Source organism: Anser anser, assembly GCF_964211835.1.
Source record: "Anser anser genome assembly, chromosome: 1".
Classification (NCBI taxonomy): Eukaryota; Metazoa; Chordata; class Aves; order Anseriformes; family Anatidae; genus Anser; species Anser anser.
In genome coordinates, this window is record NC_139720.1 from 131194303 (window position 1) to 131215633 (window position 21331).

Consider the following 21331-nt stretch of genomic DNA (forward strand, 5'->3'; position numbering starts at 1 on the left):
AGTATTTTAAAACTAGGCTTTGTTTGAATAAAGTACCTGTGGATTTTTTTTTCCTTTTACAAAGGACTGAAGTTTTTTTTTTTTTTTAGCATAGTTGCTTAAGGACTAGACCCAGATTTTCCTATTATGGAAGAAAAATACACATTCCTACCTAACTGGGTACATACATCTCTATTTTCTAGTAATCTTGGATGCACATTAGAAATACACATCATCTGCTAACTAGTCAGGTGAGCCCTTAAGAAAAAAAAAAAGCAATGTTCCTTTTGCCATTACTAAGCATACTAACACTACTGTTGGAAATATTGTACTTCTCTTTTTCAAAAGATGTAAGGGATATTCCTTGTGTTATTATTATAGCTACCACTTAATTCAGGATTTCTATTATACAGACATATTGAAGAAAAACTTCTAACATTTAGGACTTTGATTCATTTTACACTAACATTATTTGGGGTTTAGCGCAAACTACTAGTAAACATAATACAAAGAATGCATTTTAATGAAGAAGCATTTCTAAAGAAATACTTGCAGGGAAACACAAACAAGAAAATTACTAAATTATTCACACTCACTGTCTCGAAGATGCTGGTTCTCACTGCGAGTCTCATCCAGCTGTTGCCTAAGTAGTTTATTCTGCACTTGGAGCTCCAGTTTCTCCTCCTTTAGCAAAGGATAGTCTGACACCTCTTTCAGTTTTTCTGTCAACAGCTGATTCTGTTTATTTACCAACAGAACCTGAGCTTTCACTGACTCCAAATCCAGCTGCAGACAAAGAACAGTTTAGAAGCTTACGAAGTTGTTTCTCAAGGAAAACTGTTACTTACTTCCTTTTAATACTACTTAACAGTGAATTTTATTTCACTTTTTTTTTTAAATGTAGTTCAAATGCACTCATTACAATACAGCTTCTCTAAATTCATGCTTACAATTACCTCAAGCTCTTTTGTGCGTGATACAGCTTGCTTGAGTTCCTCCTTTTTTGAATTAATAGCAACGGCTTCTTCATGCAAAAGCATAGCCTTCTCTGCAGGAAGGATTACAAATGCTGAATTAAATTAATAGATAATTATATTTTAAAAAGTATCAGAAAAAAAATAGTTTAAGGTGCTAAGTCCAACATTCAGTTTCAATTCAATGCTTAAAAAATGACTGAATGTCATGTATGCTTACACACACCTTCAAAATTAAGTAAATCACTGCGTGTGCGTGCATATATGCATGTGTACTACTTCAGAACTAATTAAATCAAATTCATACACACAATACATCATTTCTTTCGCATGACCCTAACTTAGAAGTCTAAATATGCTATCCGTCCCAGCTCTCTTCTCAAGCTTCAGTTAAACATCTTGTGTACAATAAATGTAGAAACTGGCAACAATTCAACCAGAGTGTACCAGAGTTCAATTACAGAATGAATGAGCTGCTAGAACTTATGAGGAATCTGGGAAACTGAAAAAGCAGGAGGCCTTGCAGCCTTCGTGTGAAGCACCAGCTCGTGGCTCCCACTGTATATTAAACTGTTATACTGCAAGGAGTTGCTGACCTGCCATCGGATCCTGCTACATGTTTTTCAAAGACTAGGTTAATGGCTTTTTTGCCACTTACACCAGCGTTACTGAACGCTGTTACTGTGTAGTAACAAGTGTTTTGATCCTAGGTAGTAAATGCTTTAAACAGCTACTTTATTAAACTCAGATGGTTACCTTTATTTTTTTTCTCATCTTCAGAAACTTTATTAGTTCTGGATATGTATTCTTCTCTTAATTCAAGCTGATATCTAGAAGTAAAAAGAATTATGTGCCCAAAGTCCGTGTGTATAAATGCACGTGTGTTTGTGTAAACTCTAGTCTTTGCCAAAACTAAGCTATAATCACACAATTATTTGTTAAAATTAGTTTGCACAATCATGTAAACAGCTGGAAAGGGTCCTGCCACTCACTCTGTTCAACCACCTGCTCAAGAAGCAAGTCAACCACCAACATCAAATCAGGTGAGTCATGTTTTTTTCCTCAACAACTCTTGAAAATCTCAAAGGATGTAGAATCCACCAACTCCCTGGGTGACCTGTGCTAATGCTGCGCTACCCTCTCAGTAAAATAAAAATTTCTCTATGTCCCACCTCAACCTCTCAAGCCACGGTTTATTGGCCCAGTCCTGTTACATTGTCTGGCATTTGCATGCTACAAAATACATATAAAATATGCTACAAAATAACTATAAAAATGAGTGAAAAATTCAAGCAGCTGTGGGGTACAACCAGATCATCTAGGCTCATCTGCAACAGGCTAAAGAAGCTGCATTCCCTCAACTTGTCCTCATAGGTCACATTTGGTAGTTACATAAGGGTCTTAACAGACCCTTTCCAGGCACTCCCCAATTTCTCCACAACTCTATTGAACTGAGGAGCCTAAAACTCAGTATGGTATTCCTAGTGTAGTCTTCACCAGTAGCTTAAGGGGACAGTAATTCCCCTCAGTTTGTTGGCTGCTGCTAATGTCACCCATCATGCTGTTTGCCTGATTTGCCAGAGCACGCTGGTGGATCACAGTCAGCCTGGCACTCACTGTAAATCCTGTGTCCTTTTCAGAAAGGCAGCTGCTCGGTCCGTTCCTTTTCCCCACCTGCACCACTGCAGAAGGATACTCTGTCCCGAGTGCTGAGCTTTGTGGGTTCTTCTTGTTAAAATTCCTGAGATTTATGTTGGCACCATCCCCAAGCTTATCAAAGTCCGTCTGCATTGAAACGCTGCCATTTGTTGTGGCAGCCATTCCCCTTAATTAAGCCTCGTGTTCAAAGTTGCCGAGGATGCACAGTGTCATCATCCAGATCACGGACGAAGGTACTGAACGGTACAGGACAGTACTGGCCCCAGGGGCGCTCTGCATGCCATCAGCCACCAGCTAGACGCTGAGCACTGCCCAGATATACTGCTATTCACAGCCCAGTCACCCAACTGTACCGGTCAATTTTATGACAATCTATAGGAGCTAAGAACGAGCAGCATTTTGTATGACTGGAACAGAAATTATAAACGCATTTGTGTAAATGACCCGGACCAGTCAGATCCTTCTTGCAAGTATTACTTTTAAAGTTTATCCTAGAAATAAAATATTCCTTTCCCAACAAACATCATTATTTCTATACAATAAATAGCAGCTCTGTGCTACTTTTCATTGAGGATTTGGGACAAGGATTTTATCTTCCTGAGCACTTGCAGCTTGTCTAAAACACTCTTTAAATTGATAGAACAAGGTAAGCAACTGTTAATCCTTAAAATAATTTCCCTTTCCTCATGAACCAAAAGCACTTTACAAGTATTATCTGTAACTAGCTGTTAGCAGTTAACTGGATAACATAAGGTACGAGGGTGAGCCAATTAGCTCAGCATTTCATTGTTCTCTGACAAAACCCTGTTATCTACTCAATTCCAGCTGAGAAATCATTCTTATCAAAACCTACTCTTTACATCTTTCCTCTGCAATTTAAATAAAGACACACTAACAGAGATTCTACTTACTGTTTACTGATGGCTGATACGAACAGTTGATACTTGGCTTGCAAAAAAAAGTCGTGATAACTCAGTCATTTGGTTTACTTTCCTAACTGGAAGACTGTTTCATGCCATGATATAAGCATGAGCAATAACATACTGAGAGCACCTGCCTGCACCGAGGCATCAAGGAACCTTCAAGTGACCACAGCACTCAAAGCAAGTGCAGTAGCAAAGGATATATCCACTGCAACACCTCAAAAGCGGTCACAGATGAGTATTTCAAAGAGCATTTCTAGGCAAATTCTTTGAAACCATGTTCAAGTAAATTACAGTCATTAAGACAGGGTGATCTACAACAGAGACCCCCAAAATGTGGAGGCATTAAACCTTAATGAAGAACTAATCTGTTTGCAATATGGGCTGGTGTCTCTCGCACCCCTTTTCCAAGAAATCTCCGACACCTCTTTAGGTTAATTTAACCTCCATGCTTTTTTTGTGTCCATAGAAAGGTCAGTTCTTTAAATTCTGGTCAAACAAACTCACTAATACTGGTTCAAATCCTCTTGTCTAAACATGCAACTTATCTGATATCTCTTCCCCATATAACAAGGCAGAATTTAAGCCACAAAAATAATATAACCTATAATCAAAAGAGAATTATTTTCTATAGCGAGCATTTTCTGAACCTGAAAGAACACTTTGTTTCACTAGCAAAGAGATAATAAAATATATAAATAATTCTAGCCAACTAAAACACGAACATAAGTGAACATTTTAAAGTCCTTGCTTTGTTACATTAGTCAAATAAATCCTCTAGAATGTATTATTCTGTTTTCATAGGAATTAGTACATGTCCTATTAGAAACAAAAGAAAAAATTACTTTAGAAGTTCAGTCTTAAGCTTCTGGTCATAAGACTCCTCTATGTTCTTCACAGAAACCTCCCGACGTCGAAGTGCATCATCAATAGTTTTATTTTTCTCTTCCTGAAGTTTCTGAGTGCTGAAACAATCATAAATATACAAAGACTGATTACAAAGTCAAAACTTAATTTTTTTAAGTATATGTTTTTTTTTCTTAAAATAACAGTGACATCAAAGGGTGATGTGTGTGCTAGGAACACCTTAGAAATTTAACATTATGATCAGAACCTGTCACTGCAATTCATTAAGAACAAGGAAATGTGACACAGACTAAATTGCCCTAATTAAAATCCAGTACCAATCAATTACGAAGCTATCCTGGGGTAACCCTAGTTCAGCTTCCCACACCAGAAAGCCTTCAGAGATAGTGCTGAGCACTGTCAGCACCCTCTGCTGGCTTGTTAAAAAAAAAAAAAAAAAAAGCCACAAGTTATTAGTGTGATGCTTATTTTGCTATATAAAACAGATGACAGAGTAAGTACTATTAAAAACCTAGCCAAAACCCGTTTAGTTATTTTCTGATTTAACCAAGTAAAACTCATCGTATTAAGGCTAACAGTCCTAGCAGTAGAAAAAATAAGACTAAAGAAACAAAATATCATATACATGCCTCATGACTCAGAATTGTATACTGTGTCAGTTGTTTTGTTTTTAATTTTAGAACTTCAAAGCAAACATACGGTTCCTTGTCTCCAAAGTCATGCTGCATTATTCTGGTTGGATGAGAGGGAACAGATAAAAAAAGCTTCTCTTTGTATGGAGTAACTCTCATAACAGAGGCAGCATACAATACCGCAAACACAACTTGTGGGGTATATAAAAATCTATTTCAGCTTCATAGAAGCAGCAACATCATGAAGCATGCTTTGTAGAAGAACAACATGTAGCACTGTATATGGCCTTCGGCAACTTACATTTCAAATGCCTCGATTCTTTGCTTCAGTTCTGCCTCTCTTGTCCTCATGACTTCGATATCTTTCAGCAGACTCTGTCTCTGAGCATAAACTTCCTTTGCTTCTATCTGAATCACAAAATATTATCTTTAGTTTTACTTCACACTGTATACAGTATCTATCATTTAACACATTCAAACTTTCAAGAACCTTCTTGAGGCCCTTGAGGAATTCCAAAAATTATTAGTCATTCATAGTCATAATTTTATATAACATCCAGAATCTATTATAATTTTTTAATTCCTTTTTTCCTTTTACTCTGAATAAAAATGCTTTAGATAGAAACACTACTGGCTGCCAGCAAACACTTTCCATTTAAGAAATTACACTGACTAAAACTTATATAAAAGGAAAAAATGGTTAAACAAGTATTTACAGAATAAACATGTTCTGAATTTTTCTGCAAACTTCTGAATTTTTAACAATTTTGCATGTTCTTTTGCATGTTTTGCATAAACAAAAGTGAAAATAATGCCCCAAAATTGATAAAACATGACTTGATAAACTGATAAAACAGAAAATTAGCAGTCTGTTATTGAAATTTAATTTATATAATCAAACTGTAAAATTCAGTCATGAACATGCTAATACCAAAATCCTTATATCTTTTTGTTGTTATTTTAATTACTGAATTGATTTCGTGTCCACAAATGAAGATTGATAGCATAAAATAGATGGTTTCTCTTGTAAGCTTCTAAGAACATAACAATGAAAGAATTTCACATAGCACTGATAAAATGTTTAATTTTCAGAAGGGAAAGAGGTCAGTAGTAGCTACATATATACATGTATACAATAATATAAAAATTTGAATGATAGTTTTGTTACCATCACAGGCTCTGAAGAAAAAAAAAAAAAAAAGCCCAACCACACCCGAGCAGAAAGGTGATAGCAATTGTAGATGACTAAATTATTTGGATAGGAAGGTCTGCTGCAGACAGCAGGGAGATTGCCAGGCAAATAGGCAACAGAATAGCAGGCAAACTACTCTTCCAGAAACGGAAAAGTAATAGATATTGAGTGAAGCAATTTAGAACTATATACAAATTATTATATACTGCAGTAACAGTTACTATTCTGGCAAAACACCAAGAGTTAACAGCCCAGAGGAATAACTCATCAACAAAAAAGTGTTGAAAGAGAAACGTGATATCAGCCTAGGGCAAAGACAGTGGCTATTGAAACTCTTCAACACCTAATGACATAGAAATGTCATATCTCTAACATGTGGACCGTATATTCCATTTACTTTAAAGTCCTTCTTAACAATTGAAAGAATTTATAGTATAACTAAAAGCTATGTTCTGGAAATAAAAGAGTAAACAGTCCTATAAACTATTTAAAAATCTCTGTGATCTGAACTTAGCGGTTATTAAAACAGATTAAAAAGTATCTATTACAATTCAGCCCTATTTAGCGGAACTGTTCCTTTTCCAGCCAGCTTTACTTAAATACTCACCCATACTCATCCTTGTATTTGCTGAATGTGTTCCCCTATTTATGAGAACAAAAGTAAATTCCAAGTTTTCACTAACAAGCCAAATGAGAGCTGAAGGTAAATCTCACAAAGATAAAAGAACAGTTTAATTGACTCATGCATCATTTTGTACTAGATTAAGAAAAAGTATTTGGAACTTTACCTCTTGTTGTTTCTGAAGCCTCTCAATAGCATTCTTTTCACGAGAAATCAACGCTTCAGCCTTTGCTTGATGTGTCCTTTCTAACTCATACCGTAGCTCAGAGATTTCTTTCTGGGTTTGCGCTTTCTCCTCCATTTTAATCTTTGCTATTTCAACTTCTTTAAAATGTTCTAGCTTTTACATAAAAGAGGAAGAGAGGGTTAAATAGTGTTTTTTTCAAAAGAGCAAAGACTATACCTCCTCAGACAATTCTAAATTTCTCTCGGATATTTCCTGTTAGGATATTTCCTGATAGGAAGTATGATGAAAATAAAATACTGTGATAAAAGTATCTTGGTAGCACACACTATTTGCATGTCTCACATCATTTCCATCCATTTATCTAGCATCCCAAAACAGGTCTTACAAACAATATTAGGTTTAGAAAACAGCAAAACAGAGACCTATGAAGAAAAATACATTGCAGGAGTGCTGCTCTGCTTGCAGGTAGGGAATGGCCACACTCTTTGATTCCTCCTCTGCCACAGTCTCTATTTTTGCCTCTTTCTCAGAGAACTGCTTTTGACTGGTGCTACTAGGAACAGCAGAGGCAGACCTATCCAGAATCCCTGAGAAAAAACAAAACTTCATCTGGACATAAAAGAAAATGCGGAATGTGTAACTCCGTATTAGCACAGAAAGAGAAATCCTGACTCACACAAGTACGCATTTTGCAAGTGCACAGAAGAATTGTAGGAACCATGTGTCCCTAAAAAGTGTGAGGTGCAATATATGCAAGAACTACTGGGATTATGAAGAATTATAGTAAGATTTAATAAAATAATAAAATTATTACTATTTTAATAACATTATAATAGAATTTTCGAAGAAGATGAAGAGCATACAAGAATAAAAGAACATGAGAAACAATGAGCAAATTAGAAGCGAATGACAGAAAAAGTTTGAGACTACAGAAAACAAGGATATTAGAGAGGGGTAAAAAAGCACACTGGGAATGTCTGATCAAGGAATTCAGTCCTATAGGCACAGATTTGTGAAAAAGTAGAAAAAAATGGTGAGTCAGTACAGCCTCACTTGTACATACACAAATTGGGCTAGAAATACCCTACAGTAACTCACTTCACATTGCTATGGATTTACATTCCATGTAAAGTTAATTGAATTTAGAAATGATTTATATCTGTTTAAGCCTCCAGTTTTCTGCTTTGGTTAAACTGAGACGAACCTAACACACAAATTAGCATTTCTTACATAACAATAATACAGCGCCTACCAGGGATTGAAGACCAAATGAAAAACAGAGATAAAATGCACTGGCTTTAGTTTAAGCTCTCCATCTCTCTATTTTTCTATCTTAATAATTATGGCTAAACTGTTTTCTTCAAATAGTTTATATGCAGATGAGTGCCTTTAAAAAAATGTCCCTAAACATTCTAATTGATTATCAGTGAGAAAAAATTTCTATTGAAATACACAATTCATCTTGACAAAAAATCATGGAAAAAAATATTTAAATAAACTGCAGTACATTCTATCTGCTCCATTCTCCAGGCATAAGTATTAATCAACAGACTTTGTGGCAAAAAATAAAAATTAAAAAAAAAAAATTATTCTTAAAGTAAAGGACAAGTCTCCAAAAGAGCTTTGACTTTAATTATAGGAAGAAAAAAAAAAGTGGAATAATTCATAATATTGTGCCTGTTACGATTTTAACATTTCTGTGCAATGTTTTGAAATAGTATGTAAATTCTAATCAGTATTAAAAAAATAAATTGATCTGTCAAAGTATACAGCAGCAATTCATGCCCCTTGGTTGTAATGCATTATGCTCAAATTCAAGCTTCAAGATCTTAACTGGGAAGGAAAATAAATAGTATAACTATGAAAAGTAAAAATTTTCCCATAAAACAAAACAATCAAAAAGCAGAATTTACCAAATTAAGACAATCAAAATAAGAAGTTATGTTTCCAAATTAACACCAGAATAAAGAGCTGAACTGTATAAATTAATTAAAAGGTAAATGACAACATACACGTGAAATATCATCAAATCAACAAATGGTATTTGATTAAGTTAGTCTTTTGTGTTAGATATAATTCATGATGAGACATTTTTCTTCAAGTTACCTTAAGTATTAAAAGTTTGTAAGGTGTAAAGTCAAAATTCATAAATTTCTCCCTCAAATTCAATCACCAGAGCAATACCTCTTGAGCCATTTCTGCTTGAAGCTGCTTCTCTATTTCTTTCCTATATTCATGAAGTTTTGCTTCTAAAGATTCATACTTATAATGCTGGGGATAGGAGCCTGCAAACTGCTCATCAATCAGCTGAAGCTTCTCAGCTATAAAAAGAGCAACATATCCATCATAATTTAAAAATAAATCAGTCATCACAAATCCTACCAAAGACTGTGCGATTCTGTGTCTCTATGAAGTACCTCAGTGTACATAAGTATCACCTAAGACCCATGTGGTACAAAAGCTGTGGCAGCACAGAAATGCCATTTATCAGCTCTGTGCCACAAAACATATCTGTAAGAGGAGGCACTTAGCTGTTCAGGCATGATTTGCGGCATATATATAGTCATTCATCCTCTTTGCATCCTCTAGAATTTTCTTTTGCGTGCAACTTCTACATTTTTGTATTACTAATAGAGTGCATATTATAATTCAAAAACTCCCACTCTATGCACAACAAACAGAAACACCATCATACACAAAAGCAATGCATGCAGTTATAATTTAGTTTTCCAGAACACATTTCAGCACTTAACATTTACAGTCCATCTAAGAAGTTATAGCTGTTAGCTAAACACCTAAGAAAACGTCTGTGCAATGAAAAAGAAAAATAAAATAGCAGAACTTCTGTCTTACTTTAAGCAACATTAGGAAAAATGTAGAGCAATATAGGTATAACTTTTATTTATTATTACTTCAGGTTGCATTTGAATAAGCAATGAATTAATATCATTCATACAATTTATTCATCCATATCATTCACCAATATGAAAATATTTGGGGAGACTTTATTGCAAAGACTGTACTTACCAAGAGAGTCTCTGTAAGGAGGTGTTGAGGTTGTCTGAGTTTCTGTGTCATGACTTTCCTTACTTAGATGATGCTCTGTAAGTCCCATTAAAATCTGCATGAGAAAACCTTTCAAGATCCAATAGATTAGTTACTTCTCATTTCATACCAAAATTCAGTTTTCACGCCTGTAACTAATGAAGTAATTTTCACTACACACAGAAAACCTACCTAATTTACTGAAAGAACCCAGTGAATATTAAATAAAAATCAATACTAGCTAACTATTGATTTTTATTATAAGCACTCCATCTTATTCTGCAAAAGCTGTGCTTTTACAACTTTTCCTTTCTTCTCTTTCTCTTTATCTCTTTGACTTCCATGGTCATTTGGGAGAGCAGGTTATTATTACTGTAATTATAATGACATTAGGGAACAGTGGTTTCTGAAAACCAAGTTACTTCAGGCTACTTAATATAGATAGGTTTCATCGTGCAGACATAAGAATTATTTCTTACATTAAGAAAACGGAAAGCCTACTAAATCTTCAGCTAGTGTTTGTAGTACATGTAACCTAATACAGTCAGTTATAAACACAAATCAAAATTTGAGCTTGTCAGCGTTTCCACAAAACATTACCTCTAGTATTTGGTGTACTACAGGTTTCAAAATATTAAATCCATACTACTCCACATCAACACATACTCAAGGAATCTGAATATCTACTTCTCACATCTTAATAAAAATGAAGGTGACATAATTATCAGTGTGCATCATGTATAAATATCTTGTACCTTTATTTTCCTTCTGAGTTCCCAAAGTCTGTAAGAAATAAAAGACAGCCTTTTAGCCAGGCTCCTTCACCACAACTGTAATTTTAGCTTATCTTCAGAATCAAAATAACTTACCAGTGATTTGTAAAAATTGGATTTCGGATTGATTCTCATTAATTGAAGAAGATCTTGCACAGACAACAGCTTTTAGGGAAAAAACAAACAAACAAAAACATAAATTTGAAAAGGTTAACTACTTTAAAAAAATACTTCAAATATGTAATAGCCACCATTTTACAGTTGTAAAATGTTTTAGATTTGAAAAAGATCAAAATAAATAATCACCTTGCAAAACTATTTTCAAACACTTAACTGTTCTAGAGCTCCATTTGCTTATCTGTTACCTAAGAGACACAGCAGTGAATGCGTAGTTTCATGACCACCTGAAGCTGTGAAAAGAGAGGGCTTTGTTTCCTCCCATACCTGGATGCACGCTCTCTCTACGTTCCTTGCCTCTATTTTGTTTTATCATATAAATCAGTTGAGCTCGCTAACCGAAATGACAACTAGCTACTCACCAGCTCAAAAAATTCATTTTTGGTTAGAAAAAATTCATCACATTATCACATACTCATAGAGGAGAAACAAATACAGGGCAAGGACCGCCCTTTTCATGCAGAAGTTGTATTTAGGAACAGTTTAAACCGATCACGAACCACACTTTCAGAGAACTGAATGGCCAAAAAGAGGCTAGCTTTAACCAGGATCAGCTCCCCAAGCAGCCTGTCACGTGGCTCTGCAAATTGTCACACCAAACAGAATCACACGATCACACCACAGCTTTGGGTGAAGCAAGCTGAGGTTAAGAGGCTGGCACTACGTCTTTCCTGTATGGTGTCTTATTGTGAGTCTTCATGTAAATAGACCTGAATATTGAAGTCCTTTATGGAGAGGATTTGAAGCTGTACTTGCATCTGTATTTCACTGTCACTAAAGTGGATTTTTTCAATTCCATTGGAATATAACAAGCCCTCAGAAAACAAAACTCCTAGAAATCTTAAGAGATTGCTGAACTTACCTTCTTCTTCTCTAATCCACTTTCTGGAAAGAAAACAGAAAGTGAATACTCATAGCCACATCTCTGCAGATGATCCGCCACCAAACTGTTGGAGGCCGTGATCAAAAGTGAACTGTCATCACTTGTAACAGTCTGTGGCTGAAGTTCTCCACTTAAAATTGGGTGCATCAGTTCATGGATTAGCTGTTTTCGGAGCTGTGTCTGACACAGAAAAGAAACAACAGAGTTAGTAACAGGCAACCTGAGACTGTAATGAGAGCTTTATTTTTCAAAAATCATGGGAATTTCATTCTACCTTTACATGTTGTATTACAACCCACACACCAGAATTGGGCAGCCTAACATTGGCAGAATTTATAAGAGAGTGCTTTTCTTCAGAATACTCTTAATTGCACGACAGTGATCTTTGACTTTCCCTTAAGATGTATTGGGTGTAGGACTGAGAATTATTGTTCTCAGTCAAAAATTTCACATAAACTCCACTCCAGTACTCCAAACTTCAATGTTAGATCACTTTTTTTTTTTTTCTTCTATCACTCTTAAACAAAGCCCATCTGATGTGGCTTCAGCTTCACATGTACTTGGAAAACTCACTAGTCCTCTTCTGAGTCCTATATCAAAAAGCTGTTGATTCCACCCCAACAGCAGATGGGAAAATAATGGGAAATTCAATGTCTTTAGAATTAATTATTTTGTAGGGAAGCAAAAGGGTACTAATCAAAAAAAAAAAAAAGCCTACAGGCACTAATAATAAATTAAACTGTATTTATTATAATTTGTTTATGTTATATTAATTACAATAGAGAAAAAAGGCAAGCTGAGATCAGAAAGTGTCCCCACTGTAAGAGGAAGAAATAATCATTTTCACTATGCAATTATAGAAGTTGCTTAGGGCATACTACCAAATCATGAGAGAAATAGTGTTTTAAGCTTTCAACAGCACTATGCAACAGTGACAAAGTTTCTAAAGCTGATTAAAAAGATAGTATGGTACCAAATGGGATGAAATACTAAATGCTTACCAAAACTAGATCATATCGGACTACCCTGATATTTAAGCATGGCTTTCTGCGGAAATGAAACTGATAATAGAGAGAAATGAAGAAAACTGACAAAATCATTTCCCTTAATTTCTGAACTTGTCCAGTTTCAACAAACTTTGACACAGATGAGGTCCCAAAAACAACTGAGCCCAGCAACCTCTTGCACATCTTGTGAAAAAACGCAGGGGAAAAACACAGGGCTATATCCCTGTCCCTACTAAGGGAAAGAAAAGCAAAAATCACTTGTTATACTATCATTATTCTTTCTGACAAGAAACACTTGGCCATTCAGCACACCTGTAGCTTCATATACAGCCTGCCTCATACCAGCAGAGGTAGTCAGAAAAGACCATGGGAAAGCTGAGAGTATTCTTGTTGGAAGTGTGTTTGCAGGAATCTGTAAGATACCCAAGTACACTAGTTCTTCAGCTCAGAGAAGCTACAAAATCTAAGACGGATAATCTTCTAGACAAGGAAAACTAAAGCGGGTAAATGGACTTAGATAGCATGTCGCTATTAGTTAAGTCAAACAAGATGGGAAATGGTCCAATCGTTGCAAGCTTATTATAGAAACCACTGAGGGAGAAAACAAGTTGTCTTGAACAGGAAATTCTTAGCCTTGAGATTATCGGTCGTATTCTTGAAATATACAACTTGATTATTGTTTTTTTAAACTGTAATGAATTTGACACAAAAAGAAGGAGCTAAAAACATAAATGATGACATAACGCTGGGAATAAAAAGTACACCAAGATCATTATGTCATAAAAAAATATATTCAGATGTTTAAACACCAGCAAAACTGAAACTGCATGAAATACAAAATTTCAACATTTAAGGCTTTATACAGATTTCTGCTACAGGACTGCTTGGAGAAAGCAAGAAGTGGATGTGTCATTCAAACAATGACTAGCAGTACAGTTGTAACATGCCTCAAGAAAAGATACATGCAGCCTTCCAAAGAAGGACGAAAGAATTCATGAAGAGCTACTTAAACTGAAGAATACTTTCAGTACAAGAAAAAGAGGCAGACCAACTGCAAATAGGCCGCAAATCAGAACTAAGGGTCACTCTTGAACACAACCATCCTCCGAGACACCCTCCTGAGCAAGTCCATACTGGAAGACATTTTCCTGAACAAGTAGACAAGAGGAAAATAGCTCGACTAGTTTTAAATAGCTTGGGACTACAGAACTGGAAGAAAATTAAGAGAATACTTCATGCAGTGTGCTTGCTTACAGCAGTAAATAGACAAATTCTGTGATGCAAGGAGTCCTTTCCGATCCTGTTTTCCCATTTACTCCTCTCCTCCCTGCCTGACACTCTCTCCAGCACGGTACTTTTAAAGACCTGCTCTGGGCCACTAACCTTCCTGACAGAGCCTGAGACTACCGAAAGGCGCTTGTGTTCAGGAAGCACGCGTTTCTGGCAAAAAGGAAGCACAAACTGTTACGAACTATGCCATAGCACCAGCACCGTGCGTGGGGCGAAGGGCGAGGCCGTTTGCTCCGCGCGGGTTTCGCTGGTGGCAGCGGGATCAGGCGCACCTTGAGCGTGTCCAGCACCCCTCGCTTCTTAAAAGCCTGGTACAGCCTTTTGCGGAGCTCATCCTGCGACAGCGCCTCCCTGCCGGCCGCAGCCATCCCGAAACGAGAAAGAAACCCCCCAAAAATAAAGAACTCAACAACCCCCCCCCCAAAAAGAGCCGTTACCGGCGGCAGGCACCCCGCCTCCCCGGCATGGCGTCACGGCGGCGCCGGATGCGAGCCGAGCCCTTCCGGGCGGCTGCTGGGAGCGTTTGGGAGCCGTTAGGGCCGGTGAGGCCGGTAAGGAGGTGAGGGGACCCGGGGTGGGTTGGGGTTGAGGTTGGGGGGCGGTGGGGATGGGGTCGGGGTCGTCTTCGTGAGGTGGCTGCGGCCCCCAGGGGCGTTGGGCGCGGCCCGCGCTGTGGGGCCTGCGTCAGGTCCCTGCCTTCCCCCCCGAGGTGCCCCGCTGTGGAGAATGTCCGGCAGCTTCTACTTCGTGATAGTCGGCCACCATGACAACCCCGTCTTCGAGATGGAGTTCCTGCCTCCCGGGAAAGCAGAGTCCAAGGTGCGTGTTTCCCCCGTCGCGTTGTTGTCCCCCCCCTTTAATAATTTGAGCGACCCGCTGCCGAAGGCGTTGCTGGCGTCCAGGGCTTGCTTCTGGTACAGAAACGTTGTGACAGGGAGCAGAACTCTGCAGCACTTAAATCTCCTAAAAAATCTTTGCCAGACTGTAGTAGTTCTGCATAAAACGCTGTTTCCTTAAATATTTGGTGCTGTGTTGTGGGGGATATATATGCCAGTCATGCTTCAGTCATTGCTGGTAGCGTGTGCTGCTTTTGTAACACCAGGTCATTATACACTGCTCTTTAGCGTCACTATTTTAAGGTATCTGTTTACAATGATAAGGTGAAGGAAGGAACTAGTGTGAAAGCTCCATCAGTTCTTTATTTTTTGTGGAATAAATCCATATTTTTAAAACCACCTTCAGTACTCATGCCTGCTTTAGGTGGGGAAGGTTTAAAACTTGTGGTGATAAATACGCTTGAGAATATGAGAAATATAAGACTACTCAATATATGATGTTTCCAGCGGGGAAAAAAACAAATCTATTCTTTCTGATACTATATCAAAGAAAAAGGCAGACTTCATAACAAAAGTGCATGCATTTGTGCACGCATACCAAGAAATGAAAGTATACGCTGTCACTGGTGTCATTTGTAATTTGTATTAGCATATCACAAAAGATCATAAATAAGACTATTCAGACTAGATTTAGCAAGCGTGAGGATGTCAGAAAGTGGAAATACTTGTCTGACTAAGGTTGTAGTACTAAACTTTCTCCTAAGAGAGAATCTAAACTTGATGGGCACTGAAGAAAAACAAGGCAACATTGATGTGTTTTGGCAACTATTGCTCCCATTTCTGAGACACGTCGTTTAAGGGTGAATTAAGGGCATGTACACGTAAGTCAGCACAAGCTTTTGCCCCTTAAACTTCACTACTTAGTCTCGGTCTCAGTGTGGAAGTGGTGAAGCTGTTAATGCACTGAGCCAAGCTTGACTTGGGCTGGGGGGAAGCAGCTTACTGAGAGGTGTGAGGTTGGTTTTAACAGCATCCCAGTATTATAAGAAACAGTGCAAGGCTACTTATGTAAGAGCTTACAGAATTATTTAGTCCTATGTTTCTTCTTAGCAGATGTCCTTCAGGGTTCTGGGTAGTACACAAACTAAATGACTGTTTCCTGTCACAGCTCTTGTGGTGTTAGGGTCAAATACTGCGGTTACTCTGTGAAGGCCGTTTGTTTTTTATGGGAAGAGTTGCAATTTATATCTGCAAGCATATATTTAATACCAGTTGCAGCATGTTTTTCCCTACTAGGCTCTTAGGATAAAGAACCCCCCAAACAATAAAGCAAAATCCAGTGTTTCTAGGCAAGTATCCTGGAGAGAAAAAAAAGGAATCAAAAAGAATCTTTAGTGATAACGTTATCAGTATATCTGTCTTCTGTATATCTCTGCTTCCCATTCTGTCTTCAGACTATTTCTGTGATGACCTCTGTATTATGCCCTTTCTCTTCCTTGAAACCAAGTATCATGACAGTATGTACCGGTTTCATTTAATTACAGGATTAATTAATACGTGGCAGAAAAGAAGGATATATAGAACTTTATGTATCTTGAGCACTAGTTTACAAGCTTGAGCAAATTTTTATATTTAACTCCCTTTATTGAATTACTTACTAATTCTCTGTCTTCTGGAAATGTACTAGGATGATCATCGCCATCTCAACCAGTTCATTGCCCATGCTGCTCTTGACCTAGTAGATGAGAACATGTGGCTTTCTAACAACATGTACCTGAAGACTGTGGACAAATTTAACGAATGGTTTGTTTCTGCTTTTGTCACGGCTGGACATATCCTTTACTCTTCTCTTTGTATTTATTGAGCCTCTTGTCAGAAAGTGATAAATAGTTGAAATGATGCTGTAGCAGATTTCTCTGGCTATTCACCACCATTATTGTTAGAGTTCCCATCTTCAGGATGAAGTAAGTTGGGAGGCACAGTAGTTCTTTAAGATTGGAACTAACTGCAAAGATGGATTTTTCCTTTTGGAGAACCTGAAATAGCCTAAAGAAATGTGGATTTCACAGAGAGTAGAGGAAAAAGGTGTGAGAGGAATAATATGATGCGGTCTGAGCAAGCATACATGATTCTCTGCGTACGTTCCTTAGTGTTAAAGAGGAGAAGCAGGGATAAAGATACTTGAAAAAACACATCTTCAAAATACAGTGTCAAGGCTTGAATGTAGGTGTAGATAGTATTTAAGAGCGCGTATTGTGAAACATCTGTTACACATAGCAAGTAGCACTCATTTAATTTCAGGGATGTATGGGAAAGGTACTGAGAATATCATTAATATTCAGAATTGTCTAGTTTTAAAAATAATTATCTTGAATAGAGAGGGGATAGGGAAATTTAAAAATATAAATGGAAACATAATGCTTTCTAAATTTCAGTGCTTCATTTAATTCTTTAAATGCTTGCTCCTATAGAGTCTCCTCTATTTTGTGGTGGAGTCACCGTCCCTAGTGGTGTTTAAGGAAAGGTTGGACTTGGTGCTTGGTTTAGTGGGTGACATTGGTGGTAGGGGGATGGTTGGACCAGATGATCTTGGAGGTCTCTTCCAACCTTAATGATTCCATGTACAGCTAAGTATTTTAGATATATGCAGAATTAGGTTTAAGTGCTTATTTCAGAATATGCTGTATATTGTCTCTTTTATTTGTAAAAGTTTATTTGTAAAAGTCCTTAATTGTTTTACATATGAGATTTATAATGCTTCATGATGTAAGACAAGAAGATGGAATTAAGAACTTCTTTAATGATGTATATGAGTTGTATATAAAGGTAAGAACCCACTTCTTACAATCGCATGGCAATACTTTTAAATATGGCCTGCTGTTCATGCTCAGGCATCCCTATATAATTATATTTTCTTATGGTGGACCTCTGTAAGGGGAGAAGCACCCATGCTGTCCCCAGTGGTAACGTGTGACATGAAGGGTGCATTTTCTATTAAACAGAAAAGATGTTTCTAAACTGTTACAGGTCGTGCTCCTTCCAAATTTCTTTTTTTATTTTAATCCAGCAATTTGGGGCAGTGTCGTGTCATTAATGTGATAATGACAGCAAAGGGCTGTCACAGAAGTCTGGTCAAGGTGCTTCTCTCCTCACAAGTCACCCATGTTGCCACAGCCTGGTGCTGTTTCCACTAGATGGGGCAGTTGTGAGCCTTGATGGCCAGCCCAGCCTCCTGCAGCTACTCAAATGATGCCAATTTCTGAAACAAATTTCCATCAGCATCATGATGGATTCGTTCTTAGGAGCTCTTACTATGAGATGGCCTTGAAAATATATGACTACTTAGGAGATCTTTGCTTTTAAATGGCCCTACTTAAGCTGAAAGCTATTAGTAGTTTTCATTTCAAATAACATTTTCCAGTTCTGGACATTGTGCTTATGAGTTTTTCTTCTTTCCTCAGTTTGCAATGAATCCATTTTATGAACTCAATTCACCTATTCGATCCAGTGCTTTTGAAAGGAAAGTGCAGTTCCTTGGGAAGAAACACCTTTTAAGCTGAAAAAATAGCTTTCCTGAGTGAGTGCTTTTTCATACTTTCCTGATTTGAGCTATAGTTCTTCTGGTTAGTTCCCAGCATGTTTGATACTCACCCTTCTGAAGACTGACAAATTGGATGCTGAAGAAGCTTTTTTTGCTGATACAGATAAAACAGCCAGCTGCTCTGGTTAACAATGTATCTTTAGAAGTTTTCATTCTGTCTTAGGAAAACTAAGTTTTAAAATGTCTGGGCTGAATAGGTACAAAGAGAGACGTAGGCGTCAATGCATGTGCAAAAGATAAGCCTCTTACACAGGGTGGGAAGAAATCAGATCTAAACTTTAGATATCTCTAGTCATTTGATTTAATATGAGCAAAAGGGATTTTTGGATTGTTTGGCCAAAGTGATTGAGTTTTGCTATAAACCTTTCTACTTAAGAGTCCTTTGCTAGAGAACTCACTGCAGACTAACCAGACTAACCTTACTGTTCACGGTATTAAATAAGGTCTATATTAATATTGCAATGTGTAATATATTTATTATGAAGTGCTAAATAAAAAGGATCCATCAGCAAAGCTTTGTCTTTGGTATTTCAGCAATTTTAAAGTAATAACTTGCACGTTTTATAGCTTAAAATTGCAAATTTATCAGATGTTTCATGCAATACGTGTCTAGCTGCAGTGCTGCATCAATGAAGTTATTAAAGTAGATCAAAACAGCTCTCTCTGCCCTGACTTTAAATCTAATTCATACATGGGGGGGAACAACACAACTAAATTTACGCATTCGAACCCACGTTATTTCCATTATCTTTGCAAGTGCTGAAATATTCTTTTTGAAAATATATTTAGACTAGGATCTTTGAACCATGAGACTATTTGATGAGGGTTTCAGAAAGGCAGTGTTTGGCCTGTCTGGCTACGGTCACATTGTAAGATGTAGTTAGGTGGTCTTCTGCAAAACTTACCCTAGTTACAAAATAGTCATTTTTAAATGGGTCATCTAGCATATATGTACGTAATATCTTAGTTGATTTCATCATCTTTTACATAGTCTGTTTCTTTATGCAGCAAATCTATATAAACTATCTTCTTGGACTTTTTTTAATGTTTAAAATGGGATTTCCAAAGGAAGTGGCATGCCGTTCTAAAAAGCACATTTTATATAGTTTGTATAATTAAGGGGACCACGTGTATAGGTGCTTTAAATGTACAACCAATCATTATTTCTTTGTAATCTACGTTTACTGCTAAAGTGTCATTGTAAAATATTCCATGAGAAAAGCAACACTATACTATATATACTTTCTGATATTTACCTTAAATAAAGTGTGGAATAATGCAGTATGGATGCCTGTTGACTGTACTGGAACTGATTTCAGAGAAAAGTAGATGATCGCGATAATGCTTACCTTTACTGGTAGGGTGGCAAGTGAAGATGGGAATACTTGTCTGCAGTAGTATTTTCTAAAAACTGCATCATACAGCATTTTGAGAATCAAACTGATTCTCTTTAGGTACACATGAAATCAAGAGAAACACACGATAAAGCATTTTTATCTGCACAGTAGGTTGCTGTTAGGCTGTCTCCTCCACAGTAACACGATGGTTGGGGAAAATACAAGCAGTTCAGGTCCACTGAGGAAATACGTATGTTAAATAATCGTGCACATGACAAAAAAGAAAACTTAGGGCAAAGGATTAGTACTAAAAGTTTCCACTCCTTTTAAAAAGGGTGGGTTTTGATCATTGTACTGTCTCCTGCCAGCACACAGTAAAAAGGAATCCAGGAACTATAAATGGGAAAGGCAGTCTCATCAGTCCAGTTGGACTTGATGAAAACTGGTATGGGCCAAAGGAAAGGGAACTAATTCTTCCCATTGATCATTACAGGGTTTGTGGAGAGGAACATTGTCTCTGGACAGAAGCTCAAAGAACCTTTGTTAGGCAGCTGTAATTTCCTGTGCACTGAGTACCTTTGTGTTGCAACTTCTGCAATAAGCTGAGAGATTTCTAGCTGCCACTTCCAGATAGAGTTAGCTTATGTTCAGGTATGGTCACAAATCTGCTCTAGGTCTGAAAGATGGAGTTTTAGCATGGATGAGGCAATGATTATGTCCAACAATATGAAGGTCAGGGGACAAGGCAGGAGAGATCTCCTTTGTGTTATGTTTGAACCCAGTCTCAGCAGCTTGGGAATACAACTTCAAGTGAAGTCAATTGTAGGATGAGAAAGCAGCAAATAACCTGTATTATGCAATAAAGGAATCAAAAACATTCTGCAAGTCAAAGGGACTGGCACTATCTTACACGGTCAAAAAATTAAGCACAAGGAAATATGAACAGCACAGGCTAAGAACATGAATTAGCCTCCATAAAACGAGGCAGGAAATAGAGCTCCTAGACTTAGCTTTCTGCAATTTTCTGTTACTGTTTATGGAACCTGCCATTGTTAACAGATTCGATGTAAAGCAAAATCAGTTTAAGGAACAGAAAAGCTAACCCAAGCAGCCTAGTCCTGACAGCAGTCTTGCGCTAAGCATCTATGTACTCTGCTGGAACATGAGCTCTAAGCTGTGTCCTTGCTATTGTGCACTGCTCAATTTAAGCAGAGAAGCAGTCTCTTGTGCCCCATCCTCTTCCTATTTTGCTGTCTGTTCCCTTATACATAGCTTTCATCAATCCCACCCCTTTGCCATAAGTGTTCTCACTCTGGCTCCCACCCTTTTTTTTTTTGATCATATTCT

The 21331-nt window shown here is 37.3% G+C and overlaps 2 protein-coding genes across 8 annotated transcripts in view; one reads left to right on the forward strand and one right to left on the reverse strand.

Annotated features, from left to right (window-relative positions):
• OFD1 (OFD1 centriole and centriolar satellite protein) overlaps positions 1-14772 on the reverse strand; it is a 30377-nt gene extending 15605 nt beyond the window's left edge. Inside the window, exons 1-12 of one of the 6 annotated variants that reach the window (XM_083825579.1) lie at positions 14648-14772; positions 11893-12093; positions 10950-11018; positions 10836-10863; positions 10063-10170; positions 9220-9356; positions 7015-7188; positions 5336-5442; positions 4381-4500; positions 1710-1783; positions 936-1027; positions 576-765 (exon numbers count right to left, since the gene is read on the reverse strand). In XM_083825579.1, the coding sequence (XP_083681705.1) occupies positions 576-765; positions 936-1027; positions 1710-1783; positions 4381-4500; positions 5336-5442; positions 7015-7188; positions 9220-9356; positions 10063-10170; positions 10836-10863; positions 10950-11018; positions 11893-12060 (1267 nt within the window). In that variant the 5' untranslated portion in view covers positions 12061-12093; positions 14648-14772. Of the gene's footprint in view, positions 1-575; positions 766-935; positions 1028-1709; positions 1784-4380; positions 4501-5335; positions 5443-7014; positions 7189-9219; positions 9357-10062; positions 10171-10835; positions 10864-10949; positions 11019-11892; positions 12094-14174 lie in introns of all 6 variants that reach the window. The other 5 variants (XM_083825577.1, XM_083825576.1, XM_083825578.1 and 2 more) reach the window with 5 other exon arrangements.
• On the forward strand, positions 14632-19931 carry TRAPPC2 (trafficking protein particle complex subunit 2). 2 transcript variants are annotated; one of them, XM_083825794.1, is made up of 5 exons: positions 14632-14761; positions 14920-15029; positions 16734-16876; positions 17785-17872; positions 18508-19931. In XM_083825794.1, the coding sequence occupies exons 2-5, from the start codon at positions 14937-14939 to the stop codon at positions 18604-18606; spliced, it is 423 nt and encodes a 140-aa protein (XP_083681920.1). In that variant the 5' UTR covers positions 14632-14761; positions 14920-14936; the 3' UTR covers positions 18607-19931. The 2 variants fall into 2 exon arrangements, with proteins under 2 accessions (XP_083681920.1, XP_083681921.1); XM_083825795.1 differs by having other exon boundaries at positions 14662-14769.
• Positions 19932-21331: the final 1400 nt, after the last annotated feature.

What these genes read in the sequence shown, in the direction of transcription:
- TRAPPC2 (XM_083825794.1), top strand. Translation starts at nt 14,937, where the DNA reads ATGTCCGGCAGCTTCTACTTCGTGATAGTCGGCCACCATGACAACCCC. An exon ending in TCTGCTTTTGTCACGGCTGG is followed by an intron (nt 16,877 to 17,784) that starts ACATATCCTTTA and finishes CTTAATTGTTTT; the next exon opens with ACATATGAGATTTATAATGC. An exon ending in TATATGAGTTGTATATAAAG is followed by an intron (nt 17,873 to 18,507) that starts GTAAGAACCCAC and finishes TTCTTTCCTCAG; the next exon opens with TTTGCAATGAATCCATTTTA.